Source organism: Channa argus, chromosome 16 (genome assembly GCF_033026475.1).
Source record: "Channa argus isolate prfri chromosome 16, Channa argus male v1.0, whole genome shotgun sequence".
Lineage (NCBI taxonomy): Eukaryota > Metazoa > Chordata > Actinopteri > Anabantiformes > Channidae > Channa > Channa argus.
In genome coordinates, this window is record NC_090212.1 from 4,797,926 (window position 1) to 4,818,746 (window position 20,821).

The 20,821-nt window shown below is 39.5% G+C and overlaps 2 protein-coding genes across 3 annotated transcripts; both read left to right on the forward strand.

Annotated features, from left to right (window-relative positions):
- The first annotated feature begins 1,273 nt into the window (after nucleotides 1-1,273).
- Nucleotides 1,274-11,004, forward strand: nrde2 (NRDE-2, necessary for RNA interference, domain containing). Of its 2 annotated transcripts, none has more exons than XM_067480342.1 (19): nucleotides 1,274-1,380; nucleotides 1,928-2,012; nucleotides 3,499-3,702; nucleotides 3,807-3,947; nucleotides 4,021-4,286; nucleotides 4,402-4,637; nucleotides 5,210-5,437; nucleotides 5,587-5,776; nucleotides 6,022-6,155; nucleotides 6,313-6,433; nucleotides 6,556-6,728; nucleotides 6,867-7,035; nucleotides 7,148-7,368; nucleotides 7,507-8,002; nucleotides 8,834-9,204; nucleotides 9,284-9,423; nucleotides 9,696-9,837; nucleotides 10,219-10,290; nucleotides 10,464-11,004. In XM_067480342.1, exons 1-19 carry the CDS (start codon nucleotides 1,320-1,322, stop codon nucleotides 10,587-10,589), a joined length of 3,576 nt encoding a protein of 1,191 aa, XP_067336443.1. In that variant the 5' UTR covers nucleotides 1,274-1,319; the 3' UTR covers nucleotides 10,590-11,004. The 2 variants fall into 2 exon arrangements, with proteins under 2 accessions (XP_067336443.1, XP_067336444.1); XM_067480343.1 differs by having other exon boundaries at nucleotides 4,420-4,637.
- Nucleotides 11,005-12,841: 1,837 nt separating this feature from the next.
- calm1a (calmodulin 1a) lies at nucleotides 12,842-19,928 on the forward strand. Its single transcript, XM_067480346.1, has 6 exons — nucleotides 12,842-12,969; nucleotides 17,741-17,771; nucleotides 17,897-18,040; nucleotides 18,127-18,233; nucleotides 18,364-18,499; nucleotides 18,768-19,928. The coding sequence occupies exons 1-6, from the start codon at nucleotides 12,967-12,969 to the stop codon at nucleotides 18,794-18,796; spliced, it is 450 nt and encodes a 149-aa protein (XP_067336447.1). The 5' UTR covers nucleotides 12,842-12,966; the 3' UTR covers nucleotides 18,797-19,928.
- The last annotated feature ends 893 nt before the right edge of the window (nucleotides 19,929-20,821 follow it).

Genomic DNA, 20,821 nt, shown 5'->3' on the forward strand with positions numbered 1-20,821 from the left:
AAAAGTTTTTATTACAGGGTTTCTGTGTTATAGGAGCCCAAAAGAGACACAGGGTAATAAATTGATACATAGATAACAATTAATTAAAAATAAAGAAAAAACTTTTTTAAAATTAAAAATTAAAAATAATAAATAACGAGATTTAACTTTCTGCAAAACAAGCAGAAAGTTAAATGTCTGATTTTAAATCTTTGTAAGTATATTATACACACATATAAAAAAAATCAGGACTACAGAAACATCTCATTATTGCTACATAGAAGAGAAATACTTGTCTTCTGGATGACAGGGTGGCCCAGAGAAACCGAGCTGAATAAGTTTGCTGTCCGGTGCCAAAAGTGGTCAGGATGCCCATCCTCTTTTTGTGGTGCCTGACGGATAAGTGCTACGTCATGTTTCATGGTGATTTGTGATGTGAAATAAAGAGTGTTCCTTTTTGAGTCTCAATATAGTTCAGCTCATTCTTTACTCTTTTCATGTAGGGCTTGGCCTTTAGATGAGAACATACTTTATATTAAAAAAACTATTACCATGATTAAGACTACAAACATTTGCCTACATTTAGAGAATCCACTATTTTACCTATGAAGAATTCATCAGATGAATAAGTGGATTTAAGATTTTAAAAGTTTCTTGGCTTTTGTTGAAGCTAGATAAAACAGATATGTATATGTATATTTATATTTATTAATCTATATAAGTCACCACTCTACTATTCAAGTAGAGCTCTTTTTTGCTTACCTGTATCTTGATTGGAATTTGACAAGTCTGGAAAAATTAAATACTCTAACAGAAAAATTGAGATGATAGGGGGTGACTATGGAAAATAGAGTGGTTGTCCACCAATCTTGCAGTTGTTTGTTCAATCCCCAGCTCCTCTGGTCACATGTCAAATTGTCCTTGAGCAAGACACTGAACCCCAACTTAGTTACTCCCAGTGAGGTTTGGCCAGTTGCCATCTCCCCCATTGGCTTATGAGTGTGTGTGATTGTGAGTGCAAATGGGTGAGTAAGAAATTTGAGTTTTGAGTGCCTATAGGTAGACATGCATTATACATTTAGGTTCATCACAAAACCCTCAAATTTGTCCGTTGCCTGTCACACACCATAGTCACGAAAGAGTTTTTCTGCTAGATTAATTAACACTGGCATGTGTGAATAAAATGTAACATTTAACATTACATTTAATATTTAAATATAAATGTTTAAAACACATTTATTGATATAAATGTAAAATTACATCGCTAATTATTGTGTTTATTTGTTTTTTATAGAAAGCAGGCTGTTTTGTGACGTCATGTTCCTGCGACTGTTTTTGTCATGGCCCTGTTTCCAGCTTTTGCAGATGCAGCGAGTAATAAAGCCGAAGATTCTTCTAAAGGTGATCACTCCTACATGCAGCACAGGTTTTAATATTAGTTGCTATTCGCTTCAACACAGTGTTGGTATTTTCTCCAGAAATCAAACTTGTTGAAGCACACACTAACGCTAGCTGATAGCTAGCTGTGTGCTTGTTAGTTAAAGTTGAATTACATACTTCACCTATCTTGTCGGTAGGTCTCACTTTAATGCCTTAAGGAATTAAGGATACTTTATTTCTGTTTGTTTAGTGTCTTGTCGCCATACTTCAAAATCAACCATAAAGCAGGGTATTTCTTTACCTTTACGTTACGCTCTTGCGGAGAGCGTTAGTAAACATGCATGTCAGATTATTAAGGAGACTGGCTTGCATGCTTGTCTGAAATGTGATCTGATGTTACTAACAGCCCCCAAGTTAGTTATCCCACAAATCTCATGCTTCATGATAATAATACGGACAATTAGTTCAAATAGTACCAGCAACTGTTAAAATAGTTCAGCTTTATGTCCACAAACTTTCAAATCTTTTGTTTGCCAAGTAACACTTTTTGCCTGTTCTCTCTTTTCAGAATTAGACTGGCTGAGCAATAAGAGTTTTCAGATTGGGAATGTTCTTTCTTTTCACGGTCGGTTTATAGAAGAGAAGAGTGTAAGGTACCTATGGAAAACGAAAAAGCTAATTTCTGCATAAAAACACAATACTAAAGACTTTGAATGCTCATGCACACGGCACCTAGTGTGTTGTATATTTCTTCATTTGTTTTTTGATATGTTGTACCCATACAAGAATTTTTCAATGCATTTTCTCTAGACCTATGTTCTTGTCGTTTTTACTGTTATTACTGTGTCATTCCTTTTCATTACATTCCTTCTCTAATAAGTGTGATGTAACTAAAGAACTGAGGTTTTTATCAAACTTATGTTCAAATGTAATAAAACAAAAAGGAACTGTTTTTAATACCTTGAGGCAGGTGTTACATTTTTAAGTGTTATGATTCCGCATTAAATGAGTACTTATGGTTCAGGATTTTTCAACCTGGTCTTAATAGAAACTTGAGTGCTAAGTATGCATAGGGAACAAACAGTTGGTTGTTAATTTTTTTAATATTCAAATTGTCTGGAAAAGTATTAACAGGAATGTGACTACACTGTAAGAAATCTGGGCCAAGGTTTAAAACCTTTATTCTGTCTAAAAATGTAATTCAAAGTTCACCTGAGACTAAGAAACGTCAGTGGTCACACTGGGTTATCAAACCTACAGTCTTTTTAAGACAAATTTCACTCTTTTCTGTTTTTCTGAGCTGTGATGAAGGGATCTACCAACTTTTACTTTTTATTTACTTACAGAATGAATTAGAAAGGAAGTACAAGCTAATAGTTGTGTCAGATTTTGAATTTGCATGAAGAACCACACAAATGAACCAGTTTACAAGGATAAAAAAAGGCAGTATTAGGGCAATCAACCGAAGCACAAATTCTTAACAATTATCCCCATCTCGCTTGGGTAATCTCTACCTAGTTGACATACATTAACATTTGTTTCTATAAAGCTAAGGTAGAAAACAACAGAAACCATATTTTCCTCTCCACTTACCCCTTATCAACTGTTAGTTAGTGATGTTACAGCCTTCTGAATTTTACTCACAGTCATCAAACTTTGTATTTTGGCCATTTTAATCACAATCAGTTTTATCAAGTTATTTGTGTCCCAAAACCTCAATCTGGGAAAATACTCCAGCAGTCCAACTTCACTTCCAAGTTAAATCCATTCATAACATGCGAAGAAAGCTGGTCACCAGAACAACTAAATGAGCCATAATTTTTTTGTCGGTGCACCAAAGCAGGAAAAAATAGGCAAATTTTCTTTGAAATGCTGTACATTTAATAGATTCCAATTCAATTTAGCTTTTGGACTAATGAAATATTATGAGTCTCGAGTGAACTGACATGCAATTTTCCATGGAACGAGGGCTGTACATTGTGGGCTTCATTCTTTACAGTGTAGTTGTATTCTGGATGGAAACATTAATTTACACTATGGAATATGCGTAAATGGCACTCAAGTTTCTATTAAGACCAGATTAAAGAAATCCCAAACTATTCCTTTAATGTTGAGTTAACGATATACTGTTTTCATCAGTGTTAGCAGAGAGGTAAGCTCTGCAGAGGACGAGAAAGAGGGAGAGGATGGTGTGCCATTCAAAAAGAAGAAAAAAAAAAGTGAAAAGAAGAGGAAAAAGAAGAAAAAACACAAAAAGAAGAGTGGCAGGTATTCGGACAGCAATGCATCTGATTCTGACACCATCTACCCCAGTGACCTCAAAAGGGAAGACGATGCCAATAGGTATACAAACACACACATCTACACCACTCATGCTTACATTAACTTCTGCTCTTTGTGTAGTGTATAGTTGATGTGTCTATGGTTGTGTGTCTGTGTCCATGTAGGCCCCAGGCTGCTCCATTAGCGAGCCGATTTTCCTGGTTAGATGACCTCCAGCTGCCAACAGAGCAGATGTTCTGTGTTGACCGTAAACCAGACCCAGCCAATTGGACATACAAGTCTCTGTACAAAGGAGACATTGCAAGGTAACAACAAACACGCACAAACATTCAGATGCTTGTTCTCTAAATATATTTTTAAAACTGCATGTGTTATAAGGTATAAGAGGAAAGGCGGCTCCTTGTTGGGTCTGGATCATTGCCGACAAGCGGTCATCTGGGAAGAGTCAGATTCAAATAAGAAACAAAAAAGTGCAGACAAGAAGAAAGCAGCAGACAGATACTTCTCTACTGTCAGTCGCCAGCTACTGAGGTCTGTGCCTCCTGTTCCCACATTATCAACCATTCCTAAGGGTGGTGACCTAATCAGGTCTTCCTCATTCCTCCCATTGGCTGATGATGAGGAAAAAAAAGGAGGAGAGAGAGGTAATGAAGAGGCAGAATTGCCTGCATCCCTTGAAGATGGTTACACACAACATTATTACCTTTGTCACTTGATTTCAGATACACAGAATGTTTTTCTCACATCTCTCTCACACAGGGTATTGCTTCTTTACAGGTAACAAAGTGCAGATATCATCAGTAAATCCCCTTGGTGTGTATGACTCCTCCACATCCCTCTGGCTGCAGGGGAAAGGACAGCAGGTCCAGCAGAGGGAAGACATACAGACAGGGGAGAGTGGTGGACTTCTGGCTGGGAAGACTGAAGAGTTTAACAGACGGCTCAGAGAGCAGCCAGATGATATAGTGCTATGGATACAATACATACAATACCAGGTATGGAGATTTTTGCCTGTTTTGCTTTTTTTTAACAGCGGCATATAGTGCATTTGGGGTGGGGGCAGGTTTTTATTTGGTGTACCCACAGACATTTGGGAAACTACTGTAATCTAGAAAATATAAAGTAAAAGCAGATTTTAATTCAAAATTAAGTGCATTTCTGTGAGGTTTGGTAAAAGGTGGTCAGCAGGTGTCAGACTCTAGAAGAAAGATCAGACATTCATTGTCTTATGGAAACTTGCATGGGGTGTGAAATAATTAATATATACATATTTATTATACATTCTGTGTAGTTTGTTGTGTTTTATGATTAAGTCATGTGCCGAGACTCTGTACATGATTCATCTATAGTGGAGAAAAATAGTTGTACAGGCACAAAACACCACCAATACATATCACATGTAATGTCAAAATGATCCAAAACCGAAAACGGCACTGGAAAGCGATTGCCAAATCTGTGTGACATTTTTTTCATTTAAATATTATTAGCCAAAGAACAATTTAAACTTTATTTATTACTTTAGACTGTGTGCAGCATTACTAGTTATTTTTCTCATCTCTCTCTCTAGGATGAGCTGAGTTCATTAATGTTTGCTGGAGAGGATGAACAACAGCAGGGCACAGATTCAGCTCAGCTACGTAAATCTTCCTACAGAGCAGTGCTGGAGAAGAAGCTGAGCATTGCAGAGCGCGCAGTGGCCACCAACCCCGGCTGCATAGCTCTGCAGCTAGAAAGGCTCAAGATCTGCCAAGAGCTCTGGGAGCCCTCAGCTCTGGCCAAAGAATGGAAGAAACTGGTCAGGCTACAATTATTGTGTGTCTCTATCCAATGTTTTTGTATGTTCACTCTATATTTGAAATGCAAGTGTAGTTGTGGTTATTTTTCAATTTTTAATTTTTACCAAATGTTACGGTAAGGAGGAAAACTTTTGCTGTTACACCTCAGGTGTTCCTGCACCCAAACAGCGCCCCTCTGTGGAAGAAGTATCTGCTTTTCACCCAGAGCTACTTCAGCAACTTCACTGTGTCAAAGGTCAACTCTACCTACGGGAGATGCCTAAGCACACTCAGCGCTGTGAGAGACGGCAGCATGGTCTCTCACCCCGCCTTGCCAGGGGTTGAGGAGGATATGTTGGGTAACGGAGATTTGGTTGCCTTAACCAGTTTTTCTATTGTGAAATGACTGGTGGTAGCAGTTACATTTTCAGTTTCCCTTAGCAGAGTTTACCAGTTAGCCCAGTTATTTCCCCTGCTTTTGTCACATATGCACACTTTTAACTTTTGATACAACATACTCTCATTTAGCTGAGGAGTGTAAGGAACATTTTATTATTCTCTCTATGCTTACATAATATTGTTTTTTTTTTCCACATATGTCCAGATATCTTCATCCAGCAGTGTCATTTTCTGCGTCAGTCTGGTCACTCAGAGAAGGCGATTTCTCTTTTTCAGGCCATGATCGATTTTACTTTCTACAAACCTGACAGTGTACAAAAATTGTCCACCAAGCAGCAGGTAGTTTTTCAGCACACATGAGAATTACAATGATGTTCCTGTTTAACACACATCTAAAACACATTCAAAACTTCTACGTAAATGTGATGGAAATTGTGCTTTCCAGTTTAGTTTGAAGTCTTTAATTTTGTTTATGTGTGTGTGTTTTTGTGTGCAGGTTGAGTTCTTTGAACCATTCTGGGACAGCGGGGAGGCGAGGATTGGGGAGTTAGGGGCCAGAGGCTGGAAAGCCTGGATGCTCCAACAAGAGCGAGGAGGGTGGATACAGCCCAGTGCCGGTAAAACACACACACACACACACACACACACACAGAGGTCTTCAATGAGTCATGCTATACTGCCGATTTTATTGATTGTTGAAAACTGGAATAACTGGTCATTTGTGTCGGTGTTCTCACAGAGGAAGAAGAGGAGGATGAAGAGGAGGAGGAGGAGGTGAAGGATCGGAGCCAGCCCAAATGGAAAGTTTGGCTGGATGTGGAGTCGTCTCGTGAAGCAGTTCACTGGCTGCCTTGGAGACCTGAAAAAGCCAAGGGCCAATCAGAAGAAGACTGTGAGGACCCAGATAGACAGGTACTGCTGGATACGCAGATAGATAGATAAATATAGATGGGTAGAAATATGTTTGTTGTTTTCAGTCACACATACAAGATTTATTATATTAATCTGTAGTTAGCCTTAAAATCAAGCTATTCAACTCTCTATCTATAGGTGTTGTTCGATGACATCGGTCCATCTCTCATTTGCCTCTCTTCAGAACTTCGCCTCCATCTTCTTCTCCGTTTCTTATCATTCCTGGGTCTGCCTGTGGACTCTGTCCTCGGTGACACCCATTGTCAGTCTGGTCTGCTGCTAGAGAACATTTCTTTTTTAACCCAGGGTAAAAACAACTCCACATATCCTAATCATATATAAGTGTATACATTATATATAAATATTGTTTTTAAAAGGATTGAAGCCTGCAATATTAAACCCGTTTTTTTATGTCCTAGATGCTGACCTCCAGCACCCTCTAACCTCTCATTACCTACCTGAGCTTGGGGTTAATGCTTTAGGTCACATGACCACTCTCCAAGGAACAAGGAAATGGGCAGGGCTTGGAAAACAGGGGGAGAAGTTTGTCACCAATGTATTCAATATGGTCAAAGCTGTCCTTCCTGCGCACCACAGAGCTGTCCTGTCACTCAGCTGGATGCAGTATGAGAAACTCAAGGTAGGAGCCACCAAGACTAAGTCTTTGTTATAATACATTAGTTAAAAAACATTGAGGCCAACTTAGCTTCAAATCAAAGAACTGTCTGACCTTTACATTTATTGATTTCTTTCTTTGTACTGTATTTGTGTCTCTCAGGTTATGCGCTGTCTGCACAGTGGCAACAAAAAACGTCTCCACTCTCAGGGCAAGAGCAGCAAGCGAGTTGCCAAGCGACTGCTTAAAGAACCTGATAACCGCTCATCACTGGTGCTGTGGCGGGAGTATGCCCACATGGAGTGGATGCTAGGTAACCTCGATGAATCTCGCAAGGTCTTCTCCACAGCTGCAGCTATGGCGGGAACCAAAGGGCTGAGTAGCCCCTGCCTGTGTGAGCTGTGTCTGCTGTGGGTGCAACTGGAGATGGAAGACAGACCTAGAGTTCAAAGAGGGGAACCAACTGATGCAACCGCTTCCCCAGCTGTTTTAATACTAACCAAGCTGGTAGAAGGACAGTCCACATTCTCCTTTTCATCCTCCCAGTCCCTTTCTCCAGTTTCCATCCTGAAAGCCAGGAGGTCATATGAACAGACTCTGATGGCCACCTTGTCAGCGATGGATGAGGACTTCATAAACCCTCAGACCAACAGAAAAGGTTTGGTTTGTGAACACATTTTGTAGTCAGCAATGCAAGTAATTATTCTGACACTCTGGATAATCTACAACCCAAAAATTCTATAGTATGTTATACACTATTTAAACTATTACACTTCTGACACCAGTCTTGAAAACTCAACACAGACTGACACCAGTGCTCTTCTTATTCAAAATTTTAAACCTGTATTCCTAACTGCCTGGAACGTGTTATTTATAGATAGGTGAGAATAAAGTCATTCCAGGACTGGCCCACCAAAACCTATACAGAGACACACGATCACATGGAGCTCTTATTACAAGAATGAGCATTAAAGTGAAATCATTTTTAGAACATTATCTGAAATAGAAAACAATGCACACAGATGATAGCATTTGTTATGTTCACTCTTGTTTTTATTTATATAGTTCAGTTGCAGATTCTAACATGTTAACTTACTTTGAAACATACTCGTTCTGTGATAAAGTTTTGTAGCCTGACCAAATCACAGATTTAGTACTTTAGAACTATATTATACATGGGAATTTCAGATGAAACCTGAGCAGAAAAAAGGCTACAGTATAAATTTTATCTGCTGAGCTCCATCTCTTTGTTGTCAGCAGTTACTGCTGCTAGGTACACAATATCTTTGCAGTTAACATTGTTACCACTAGTTCTGAATTAAATTTCTATGCAGCAGTGTTTCTCGCAAATTACAGATAAGTTACTAAAACTAAGTTATGTATGTACATGCAAGGTCATTAAAGTGAAATAAGGAACAGTCTCTTTCGTAAATGCCTTTTCCCAGTTGAATCTGTTATCATGTGATTCATTTCTCATCACATTTACTAGGTCAAGAGCACCTGCCAGAGGAGAAGTTGAGGCTGAGAGGCCTGGTTGGTTGCTATGCTCTGTTTCAGTACCTCACAGTAGGCATCCAGGCAGCTAATGCTATCTACAGCCAGGCTAGAGAAAAGATGGAGGAGCTGCATCACACATTAACAAAGGACAAGCAGCCCAACAGCGAGAAAGCCAGCTATACCAGCAGCTGCTATGTTAACAAGCTAGCTTCAGAGTGTGAGCTATTAGCAGTACAGCAGGCAGCCTTGCTGAGGCACCACAGCAGCATCAGTGTGTTTCCTTTGGCAACACTGAGACAAACTCTGACTGCTGCGCTTTCCACCTGGCCCAGCAGCACCCCTCTCTGGAGTATATATGTACAGGTAAGCCATGGGCTTCTCGTAACATGAAAAATTCAGTCTATTCATTCATGTGTGAAATTCAAATGAACCTTTGTTTCAGATGGAGAACCGTTACCATAGTGCTGGCCGGGCACGACGCTTTTTTCACTCTGTAACCAGGGCTAACAGCAGTATGGTGCCACGCCTCTTTGCTATTGTTGCTGAACAACAAAGGAAGCAGCTTGTGGATGCTGCTCAGAGGTGGGAGCATAAAGGATAAGGGTCACCAGTGGGATTTTCCTGTAGTTATGTTTTATGGGAATAAACACAACCTAAAACAATGGATAAAAGATGCAACAATCATGGTTTATATGTATGACCTGTCTTATTTGTGTTATAGGCGAAAAAACTAATCTATGACAGATATTCTCTATTCATGTCACATTGCCTACATTACCTATTAATAAATTTACTATATTGGAGTCACTTTTGTAAACAAAATCTAGTATGTATATTTTTTGCGTCCTCTATAGGTCTTGTTACCATGCTGCTGCATTGCCCATCCTACCAGAGAATGGTCTCAGCAACCGTATCCGTGGACTGTTTGAAAGCGCCATAGCAACAGAGATGGGCACGCTCTGTCCTTTACTTTGGAGGATGTACATGCACTTCCTGGTGGGGAACACAAATTTACACGTTTATTGACTTTTCTACCTATGACCAGTGATATTAGAGGAAATTTGTGACGCTTTTTTCATACTATTTTCAAAGGAATTAAATTTTTTGTTTAATTTCTCATACAATGTAAAACACCAGGCGTACCTTTAAGATCTTATTTGGTTCTGTATGTCATTTGCTATGTTAATCTCTGACGTTAAAGTGCTGTTTTTTTCCCCAAATATTGACTTAGACAGATAGAATAAATAACACTCATAGTGAGATTGACCTATATAGACTTAGGCTGTATAAGTTGAACATTTGGATGTACAAATATTGACCATGAGCCAAGTCTGTGTTAAGTATATGTAACAAGTTTGTATGGGTGTGTGTTTGCAGTTATCAGAAGGGAAGGTAGATAAAGCCAGAGGGATCTTCTACAGGGCTTTACAAAATATCCCCTGGGCTAAGGTGAGATACAGATATAATAGTAAGCTTTTACTACAACAGCTGGTCTCTGTCTACTATGTTTTTAAACTGTATGTATGAAAAACTAATTTTCTCCCTCTTTCTCTTTCTGTCTGGTTGTGTATAAATGTATATTTACATTTGTGCAAATGTGTGTGGCACATTTGTGTGCTCAGGGTTTGTACATGGATGCGGTGCACCTGTTCCCTGAGCATCTGCAGGAGTTTGTAGACCTGATGACAGAGAAAGAACTGCGTCTCAGGCTACCTTTGGAAGAACTGGATATATTATTGGAAGACTGACCACTCAGCTTGAGTTTGCTTTATTAGCCACATGCCAAACCACATATTAGTAAACTTGATGGCAAGTACAGGAGACACACATGCAAACTCATGCTTACACACACATAGCTGCTGTATTGAACTGTGAAGTTGCAGTGATGTTATCTAAAGATAAGCGGCTGTGGCCCAGGTGGTAATGCAGTCGTCCGATTCAGTTCCAGTTCGATATGCGGCCCAGACTAAGTGTCAAAGTGTCCTGGGTAAAACACTGAACCCCAAGCTACATTGTAAATCGCTTTGGATAAAAGTTGCTGGATATAAGCAGCAATCTACCAGATGGCCAATGAGCTGTCCTTTGTACATACTACCTGAAAATGATCTTTCTTTTGTTGGGGGGTTAGTACCTGACACTGTCAATAAATATGATTCTCATCTATGTGTTGAATATGTGCTTTATATTTGTTTATGCAGCATACACACTGAGGTTGAAGGTCTATGTTGAAACAAATTAAGAGACACTTTCATGGTGCGTTTCGATTATGCGATTATAAGGAGCATGTCATTTAATATTATACTATTTTAAAACCAGCACTATCTGATAATGACTCTTTATGACTCATGATTATCAAATTTTAAGTCTCAATATTCAAATTAAATTCATAAACTTGTCTATCTTGCTTTGGACGCCATAGGTTAAAGAATTCCACACTTTGGAACTGTAATCTAAGTCTTATATCCAGTCTGCAGTGATTATACTTTTATTTTTATTTTTTAGTTATATTTACATTGAATTGTATTCTGTGAAAAGTACTTGTGTAACTCCACCACAGTCTTAATGTATATTTTGAATCTTTTTCTTATGAAACATGTTCTGCCACATTTTGAGCTTTTACATTTGGTTTCTAGAGAGGGTTTCCTTAGTCTGTACACATTTATACACTTGTGAAATGTCCCATTTTAGCAAGACACCTGTGGACTACCTGTAAGTTTTTACCTGCCTGTAACTCACAGAACAGGACGTACTGTGCACAGTAGCGTTGAAGACGCTCCCTCCCGCCATCGTTGCCGCGCTGTGGTTTGACGCATTGCAGATCCGGCCTGGCCAATCATAGGGCTCTGTACACTGTGCAGAACATTGCGGCTCTGCTTTGTCCAATCAGAGTCCACTTCTCAAAACAAAACCGCAACTTCCTCAGTGCCCCCAGTCGCGATGTCTAGAACGTATCCTTCCGCCTGCATAAAACCCTCTGCAGCACAAAATAGTCCGTCACTTTTTGTGTGGCCGTGCTATCACCTTGGTGCGTTCTGACAAATTCGACGGATATAAAGAATGTATAAATAAACATGAGAAATTACTTTAGCGTCACATTCTCGAAATGTTTTTTTTAGAGGCAAACGACCTATATTATTATTCCACATTTCACAAGGCGATATTTATGATAATATAAATAAAGCACATATTTCATTCTATGAAATTGGCCCAAAGTAAATAATAATATTTAATATTTAATAATTTTGTTACCTGATTCAATGGCAGCCAATTTTGATTTTACACTGGAGTTGTTTTTAAATGTACGCACATTTAATCCCTGAATCTAATTAATCCTAAATAGTTAAATTATTAAGTTTGTGATAAAAGTTTTCAAATAATTGCCCACAGTTTCTGTTAGCTGCAATTCAATTGTGGAGTATGATTTATAAATTCATTTTTTCAATAACAGAGAAATTGCCGTTATTACAATTTGTATAGTGACACTAGTTTTTTCACACCTGTCAACTTTTCGAGGCCTCCAACTATGCAGCATCATAAGATGTAGGGGGATGCCCACCACTAAAGTACAATATTAAAAAGGCAAGTCTGGATTTTAAAACATGTTTGTGGCCATGTTCCATTTTAAGAACTTTATTTTTGTGAATAAATCTAATTTTATAAACAATAATTAAATCCTATTAAATACTATTTCAGTATAAGCATGCTGGAAGCTAATGACTAATTGGAGGCAGCAGCACGTATGTATTGAACAAATGGAGATCAGTTTCTGATGGTGCCCGAAGAGCTGGTTCTTGTCCAATGGCTAATATCTTCCTAGACCTCAACTTAGCTACTTGTTAATGGTGACGATTTTTAATGGTTTCAACTCAAACCATTTAAAGCCAGAATAACGTATTACTTGAACTAAGCTCAGAACGGGCACGCGCACAGCAACAGAATTATGTGCGTGTGCACATGCACACATGTCGAAACAGAAAAGGCGCAGATAACCCCTTCTGCCTGCAATGAGCGGAGGAATACCTCGTGTTGTGCAGCGGTGGTTCGTCCTGCTTACCCGCCTCTAGCTCTGTGCAGTGGCAACCGTCCATTTCCTCTCTGCCGTAGCGTTAGCAGACCAACTCAGACATGGTGAGTATTTAATCAGCCGTTGTTTGGGATATGTGAGACATGTAAATGTGTGATGATGACTGAATGCCACTCAAGGCTTTTTGAGTCTGTCGTGGATAGTGGCTTTGCTTCGCTTCGCTTCAAACATTGTTAAGCTCCCATTGTGCAGGGCGCAAAAAGTGGGTTCGTTTGTACTGTTTAACGTTAGCCAGCTAACGTTAACCAGTTAGCTTTTATCATTGAGATGATTAGACAGGGGGTCGTCGCTGCTTGAACTAGTACTCAATAAAGTAATGTTAAGCGTTAGTTGTTAACTAATTACCCCGTAGTACTTGATACAGGTGGCATTACATGTTGGCGGCTCGGTTGGCTGCTAGTGTTAGCATCACAGCTAACGTTAACGTAAATTACACTCCCCGTAGACTAATTTTTCCGGTATCTGAAACCTGTAGCTGTCTTAACTCCAGGCAGCTATGCAGTTTTGCTCCAAGAAGACCAACAGGCGCTTATTTATGGGGTAAAACTGGAAACACGATTTTTTTTTTTGTTGTTGTTGTGAAATTGCACGCACGTTTCTTGCACCGGTTACTCCGGTGTCCTTTACCAGTTAACGTTAATTACATACACACTCAGCCTCGAAAATGACAGATGGGTGAGCCGATGGTGTATTACAGATGTGTATAGCAGCAGACTAGGCCAATCAATCATTGTAGTCATCAACTAGAATCTTTACAGAGTGACACATTTATTTATTTTTCAAGTAGCATTTACAAATGACATTGAAGTGCAACAGGTAACCAATTTTGGTTCCGGTAATCACAGCTGACATTTGTAATTAGGTCAAAACAGTGTAACGCCTGTATTAGGTCACTTTGTCACGAACATACCAGATGTGTTAGCCAATAATCAGTTTTTTGTTGTGATTATTAAATCACTAATTAAAGATGTTACAAGAAATGTCTCAAATCTGTTTTCTACAGTTTTTTTTTTGTTTTGTTTTTGGCTTATCCGTGAGTTCAGGGTCCCCACAGTGGATCGTTAGTCTGCATGTTGATTTGGCACAGTTTTTACACTGGATGCCCTTCCTGACGCAACCCTCCCCAATTTCTACCGGGCTTGGACCGGCACTGCAGGGCTGGGGATGACAGAGAGTGTGGCGTGTGGTCACAAACCTTCGACCCTATGCTATGTAGGTGGCGACTCTACAATCTGACCCATAGTCTTTTTTTTCTTTTTTGTCCTTGCGGCTTATCCCGCCACAGCCGATCATTGTCCACATGTTGATGCCCTTCCTGACACGAGCATCCCTAATTTCTACCGGGCTTGGACCAGCACTGCACAGCTGGGGATAGGAAAGTGCTGTTGGGAGTTCAGTATCTTGCCCAGAGACACTTCAACATATAGCTGGGACCCAAAATCGAACCACTGACCCTGTGGTTCGTGGACGACTGCCTTACCAGCTGAGCTACAGCCTAAAATATTTAAACAGCAGAACATTTTCTAGAGAATTACATCCCTCTCAGTTCTTGTATAGAACCATCTGTGTTACCGGGAATGATTTGTCCGTATTTGCACAATGCCGGCTTCTTACTCAGTGACCCTGGAACACACCCCAGGGAGTGGTGGACAGCAGTTATTTACAGATATTTTTTTTAATGGCATATGGGCCTTGTTGTGGAAATTTTGGACCATATGATATAGAAAAACTTTTCTTTGTATATCTTGAACGGACACAAAACTTGTTTGTCAAGTCTGCAATCAGCTGGACTCACATAGCTTGCTTGCTAATTATGTAAATACCTTTTTAATGAGTCCTCAGTAAACATGGTGAGGTGGCTTAAATGCTAGAAAGTGTGGGAACTTTTTACTGCAGTTAGGGAAACAATAGTGAAATGTGACATTTCTGTGATGATATTCATGATGAAGGGGGGACTGTTATGAAAAACTGCTTTAATTTTTAATACTTAAAAAGTCTTGTTGGTTTATATATGTTGTAATGCAATATAGGAAAAAGTATATAAGAAGTCACCGTGGTGTTAAAACTTTAGAACTTATATGAAACATGCTATATAAATAAATGGATAATAAAATATAAACCATAAACAAACCTGGGTTTACTTTCAGAGATGACCGTGACCTTTTGGTTAAACAATAAACTGCTGTTCCTTATATAACAGTATATTGCCAGAAGTTTTGGCTTTTTTTTTTTTTTTTATAACTTGTGCCTCACCTCCTCTCCTCTTTATCATGAATCAAATGTTTGATTCAAGCGTGGGAACTGAGAATAGGTGATATGCACTTAAAGCAATATTGTGGTATCATACTGTACCATACTTGCAGTAATATAAATTACTATGTCAATATAGAACAATTGAACAGTGTTTTTTTTGGACAAAAGTCATATCAACATACAGTCTTGACAACTGTGCAAATACAAATGTCATCCAAAACAAATAGACCATCCTCAAATACTTGAGTATTACATAGTTAAAAAATTGAATATTAATTAATAGTTTCCGTTTTGTTTTGTGTCTGCTGATTTACTGGCATTTAGCCAGAGACAAGATGCCAATTCAGCCAGCTAAGGAAGTGAAGAACTAAGTGGTGGCATTTACTTCTTTGGTTGTAGGAAGAACAATTGGCAAAAAAAAGTTCTGAATTAAAGTTTGCTTCCTGTTGGTGGGATACATGTGTTTCATGTTTCCACTTGAAAAGGCAAAACACAATTCTTATTGTTGGTTTGGATTTCTGACACAATTTGCAAATCAACAACATTTGATCCTCATTGCATTTGTTGCAAAACTGTTGTGACTGTGTGTTGTGATGTTGCTGTCTGGGAGTTCATGTGATAACTGATCCTCCCTAGGAGCTGCAACTGTAGCTCTGAGATGACAAGCCACAATTTAACACATGCATAAAACACTTCTGACCTCCCCTGGTTAGGATATGAATACTGCCAAGCACTTTAAATCAATTTTCCTGACTCATTTGGGAGACCCCCTCAGGCCTAGCCTCCTGGCTGCACACAGAGACACACTTTCTGTTTATCTGTCAGAATGTTGTGTGTTCTTCATCCATTGAGCTGCTGCAGGAGGTGGACACTCACCTGTGCATCGGTCTTTCCTGGGATTGACATAAAGCTAAGCCTTTGACTGTCATGCTGAGACACACAAACACTGATATGGAAGCACCGGCAGCAGAATTGTCCAAACTCTCACCCAGCTGGAGTCGGGGAAGTCATCGAAGGACAGTGTCTTGTCACCTACATTTATAGTGCTGCAAGACTGGAGAACAGAGTGAGATGGACAGTTAGACAGTTAGGCAGACAGATTTATTGAGAACGAGAAATGCAAGGGATGGATGTTTACCTTCTAGATTTCAACAGAAAGACCAACTATTCCAGCTTGTCATCTATTTGCACTGAAGATGGAGATATCACCTGTCAGGTCAGCAGCAATCAACTAACCATTGCCACTTCAGAATAATTGTGGAAACTGTCATTTGTCTACCTATTTTTACATTCTGGAAAGACTGGAAGACAAGTCCTGTAATTACGCAGTTATCATCATTCACAAGTTCTTTGGACTTCTCACATATCTAGTCAAACTGAAAATGTCCATCTATTTTGTTGTCCTCTTAAAATAAGACTCTGTTGCTCACCCATCAGAGATGGCAGAATTTATTCTTCATCTGTGTCTTTTTGCAGCCATTTAAAGGAGTCAGCAACAACTGATAGATGTCTGGGCATAATTTTTGTCATCCAGCAGTTATTCCCATACTAAGATACAATTGTTGCCCTTCTTGCTATAATTCTCCCATCATGCTGCCTAAAAAAGTTGCTCTGTACCCAGCAGAGGATGAGCTGGTGAGCTTGTCCACCATTTATGACCTCTTGGATGAACAACAGCACTATTACAAGGAGCTTATCCAGCAGCAGGAAAGAAACTATAGAGCTTTCCTACAGATGCTGATGGACACATCATCCAGCCGCATGGACAACCTGGTCAGAGAGTTGCAGGACCTGAGGACCTGCCTGCAGAGAACCAAAGCTGAGCTGGCGGAAATTAAAAAACAAGGTGTCCAGAATAGCAAGAGGACAGAGTGCCTGGCTGAAGGCTTGGTGATGGTGCGTGGGGCAGTGGATGGCCTCAGCATCAAAACGGGGATAACTGGAGGGGCTGCTGGAGAAAGAGCTGTGGATTTGAGGCAACGAAGAGGTGGCAGTGTGTTAAGACTGGATGGAGGAGGAAGAGGTGGAGATATGAAAAAAACAGAACCAAAAGCAGTGAAGCTAGTGGCAGATCTTACAGATATCCACTTTGAGGATTTAAAGGTTGTATTCAGATGCACAAACAAAGTGGTCACAAAGTGGTGAACTAGACATTTTTAGCTTTGGTTTATACTGGAAATATGATAGTTGTGACTTGATGTTAATACAGAAGTGCTAGTGCTGTCTGTCCCAAAACTTAAAAATGACTGCATCAATCTGTTTTGTCTTAAAATTGATAATCAGTAGCTCAATACACATGACAGCAACTTGTCTTAATGGAATCTCCTATAGCTAGTCTTTATTTTTTTGTTTTGTCAAACTTGTGAAGAATGTGGCTGTTTGGTGGTTTGCAAGAAAGTGTTTGTGGAAATAAAAATCTTGATTTAAGTAAAGTCTACACTAAGACAGACTATTTGAGTCCCAACCTTTGCCTAAAGATCAAAGATTTTGGTTTTGTAAAATTTTCTAATTTTTTTTTTCAACCTTTTCCTTTTCCTATTTTGTGTGTCTGTTATGTTTTAGGCTGACCAACTAACAGAAGAGCAGATTGCAGGTATAGTTACAATATGAAACGGTTTTAACCTTTTTGACACTTATACTCCTTTTCTTGCAGTGCATTCTTGCTAAAACATTTTTATTTATTCCTCCACACTCTTTCCTGTTCCCTTGGTTGTCCAGAGTTCAAGGAGGCCTTTTCTCTCTTTGATAAGGATGGAGATGGGACCATTACCACAAAGGAACTAGGCACTGTCATGAGGTCACTGGGTCAAAACCCAACTGAGGCTGAGCTCCAGGACATGATCAATGAGGTGGATGCAGATGGTATGCTAGTTCCCCTTGATTAGTCTTGTCTTGGTTTACCATTTTGCAGAGCTTTACTCATAAATTACATGTGATCTCTCCCCAAGGCAACGGGACCATTGATTTCCCTGAGTTCCTGACAATGATGGCAAGGAAGATGAAGGACACAGACAGTGAGGAGGAGATCAGGGAGGCATTCAGGGTCTTTGATAAGGTAACCCTGGGTTTATCTGAATTTGTTTTAAAAAGGCTAAATTAGAGTTAAATGTACTTTCTTTTCCCCCTCTCTCCTTAAAATGTCCTGATCTCAATTCTTGTACTGACCAGTTCTGTCTGTTTGGCAGGATGGCAACGGTTACATTAGTGCAGCTGAGCTGCGCCATGTGATGACTAACCTGGGAGAGAAGCTGACAGATGAGGAAGTAGATGAGATGATCAGAGAAGCCGATATTGATGGAGATGGACAGGTCAACTATGAAGGTAAAGGAGGTCAAAGCCTTTTTGGAAACTTGAAAAAACCTTACCATGTAGCATGCATAAAGCAGCACTTAATAGAAAGGAGCTGTTTATGAGTAATTCATTTTCTTTATTAGTATTATGATTATGTCAGCTAAAGACAGACAGAAGCTGTGTAATTTTGCATCTTGGAGTGTATAATGTCATATTTCATTTAGTCTTTTGTTGGGAGGACCCAAATTAAGCACAGCTCCTCATGATATTTTTTTTTTTGTTTGTTTTTCTCCTACAGAATTTGTTCAGATGATGACCGCCAAATGAACTGGGCTGACATTTAAAACAATCAGTCAAATGTTTCACTTACCTCTTATTGCAAAAATAAACATTTATTCATACTGTTCTGTATAGACAACTTAAACTGAATGTTGGAAAAATGAAAATCTGTCCATATAAACAAGCTCAAAAAAGGTAAAAGGAAAAAAAACAAAATTAATTTGCATGTACTGGCTTGTATTCCCCACCCTCCCCCAGTGCTGAGCTGCCCAGTCAGATCTCAACTCGTTAGTCAAACAGCCTCTTTGCAGCCGGCTGGTTTGGCCTCTGCTTCCTGGTTCCATCTGCCTGATGTCATGATGATTATCTGGGCTGGTCAATTGCCTTTCTTCTATGACTTCCTGTTTTGTTTATTTCTGTTTTTCATGCATGCAGCTTTAGATGAGTTACTGTTGAGCCCAGCAGTAGAATGATGTTAATGAGCCCCAGGTTGACCTGGGACCCACAGAGAACAGGGAGGCTTAGGCTATGGATGGGAATAGGTGAACCAGTGAAAGCTCACCAGTTCAAGTTAGTAACAGAGATCTTTTTAAGAAAAAATGTTAAAATGGAATAAATAACTCATTTTAGACTCTGTGTTTCTGGCATGTCAAGATACTTGCTTTATCCTTTGTGTTTACCTTTTTCGAGGGTGAAGCCTGGGTGGGGCATAAATTTAAGCCCCTTTGCCGGTGTGTCCTACACTATTGGAAGGGTTGGGTGGGCTTCAAAGGTGAAGATACACAAGAAATTTTGGGGGCAATAACACTGTCTTGAGTAAAATAGTGGAAGTGCAAAAATAGGTGAAAGAGAAGCAACTGGTAAAGCACTTTGCAGAACATTTACCATTTATAAATCAGTGAACTAAGGTGTGGATCTTCCTCACTGAAGAGTCCTCAGGTGCAGTATGTTGCCTCAAACGTTGATTGTGTAACGTGATACTATGGGGGTATAATTTCAGTTTAGTGGGGACAGGGTCGGTGCTTTGTGGCATTTCTATCTGATTTTTGTGTGAGTTTGCGTGTGAGAGTGTGTGGGTGCGGCAAGGCCCGTCCCAGTCAAACTGTTCAGTTGATCTGCATTCCAAGTTGTACATGCTAGTCTTTACATTTTGTTTTTCCAATAAAATATCATGAACTAACATGTTGCATCTTTGTTTGTTTCCTTGCGTCTTTTCTCAGTGAAGTCTGTCGGGGAAGTCTTGCTGTAAAAGTACTCATCTAGACTCCTCATTGCATGTGATGTCTTCCCAAGAGCAAAGCATTAGTACAAACACTGAAACAGGCTTTAGAAAAGCGGAAAATGGTCTGGCTACCGTTTGTTTGTTTTGTTTTAATTTAATGAATAATTATTAAAGAATTGGACAGTCAGTGGCTGTAAGCAAAAATGATTGATGAGAAGCCTTTTATACAACGTGATAGGAACATGGTGAGAATTTGAAGGGTCATCAGTTTAGAGTGAAATCCAACTTAATTCCATCACCATAGTTAACCTAATTATTTTGCATTGACCATTATACCCAATGGGGTATATTGCTCTGCAGTATCAATTTTGCTTTATATAAAAGATAATTTGTCAGAAGCATTTTTTTAAACCTAGCATTCCCAAGACCAGTGCCCTAGACCATCACATTAGTGTCACTATCTCTAGTGGAGGACACCAGTCTGCACTAATGTACTGATTGGAGGGGTGTCACAAGGACTTCTCCAGATTGTGGCAAATGTCTGTAGATGACAAGTTGCTAGGCAACAGAACAAGGCACGGGATGGGTGGAGGTGAAAGAGAGCAGAAAGCCGTGGGAGTTTGAGAAGAGAGGACACATAGAGGAGAGATGAAGAGGTTGAAAGATAATTTATAAAAGTATGACTTGAAGAGAGTGAGGGATGAAAAGGAATTATGAGCATTTGAAAATCTCTCCTCAAATACTCCTCCCTCTACGTGATAATAAAGCTGATACTCAGTTTTTTTATTATTTAACAGATGAAGGGAGTCGAGAGTTTAGTACAAACAAAGAGGCTAAAGCTCACTTTGTGG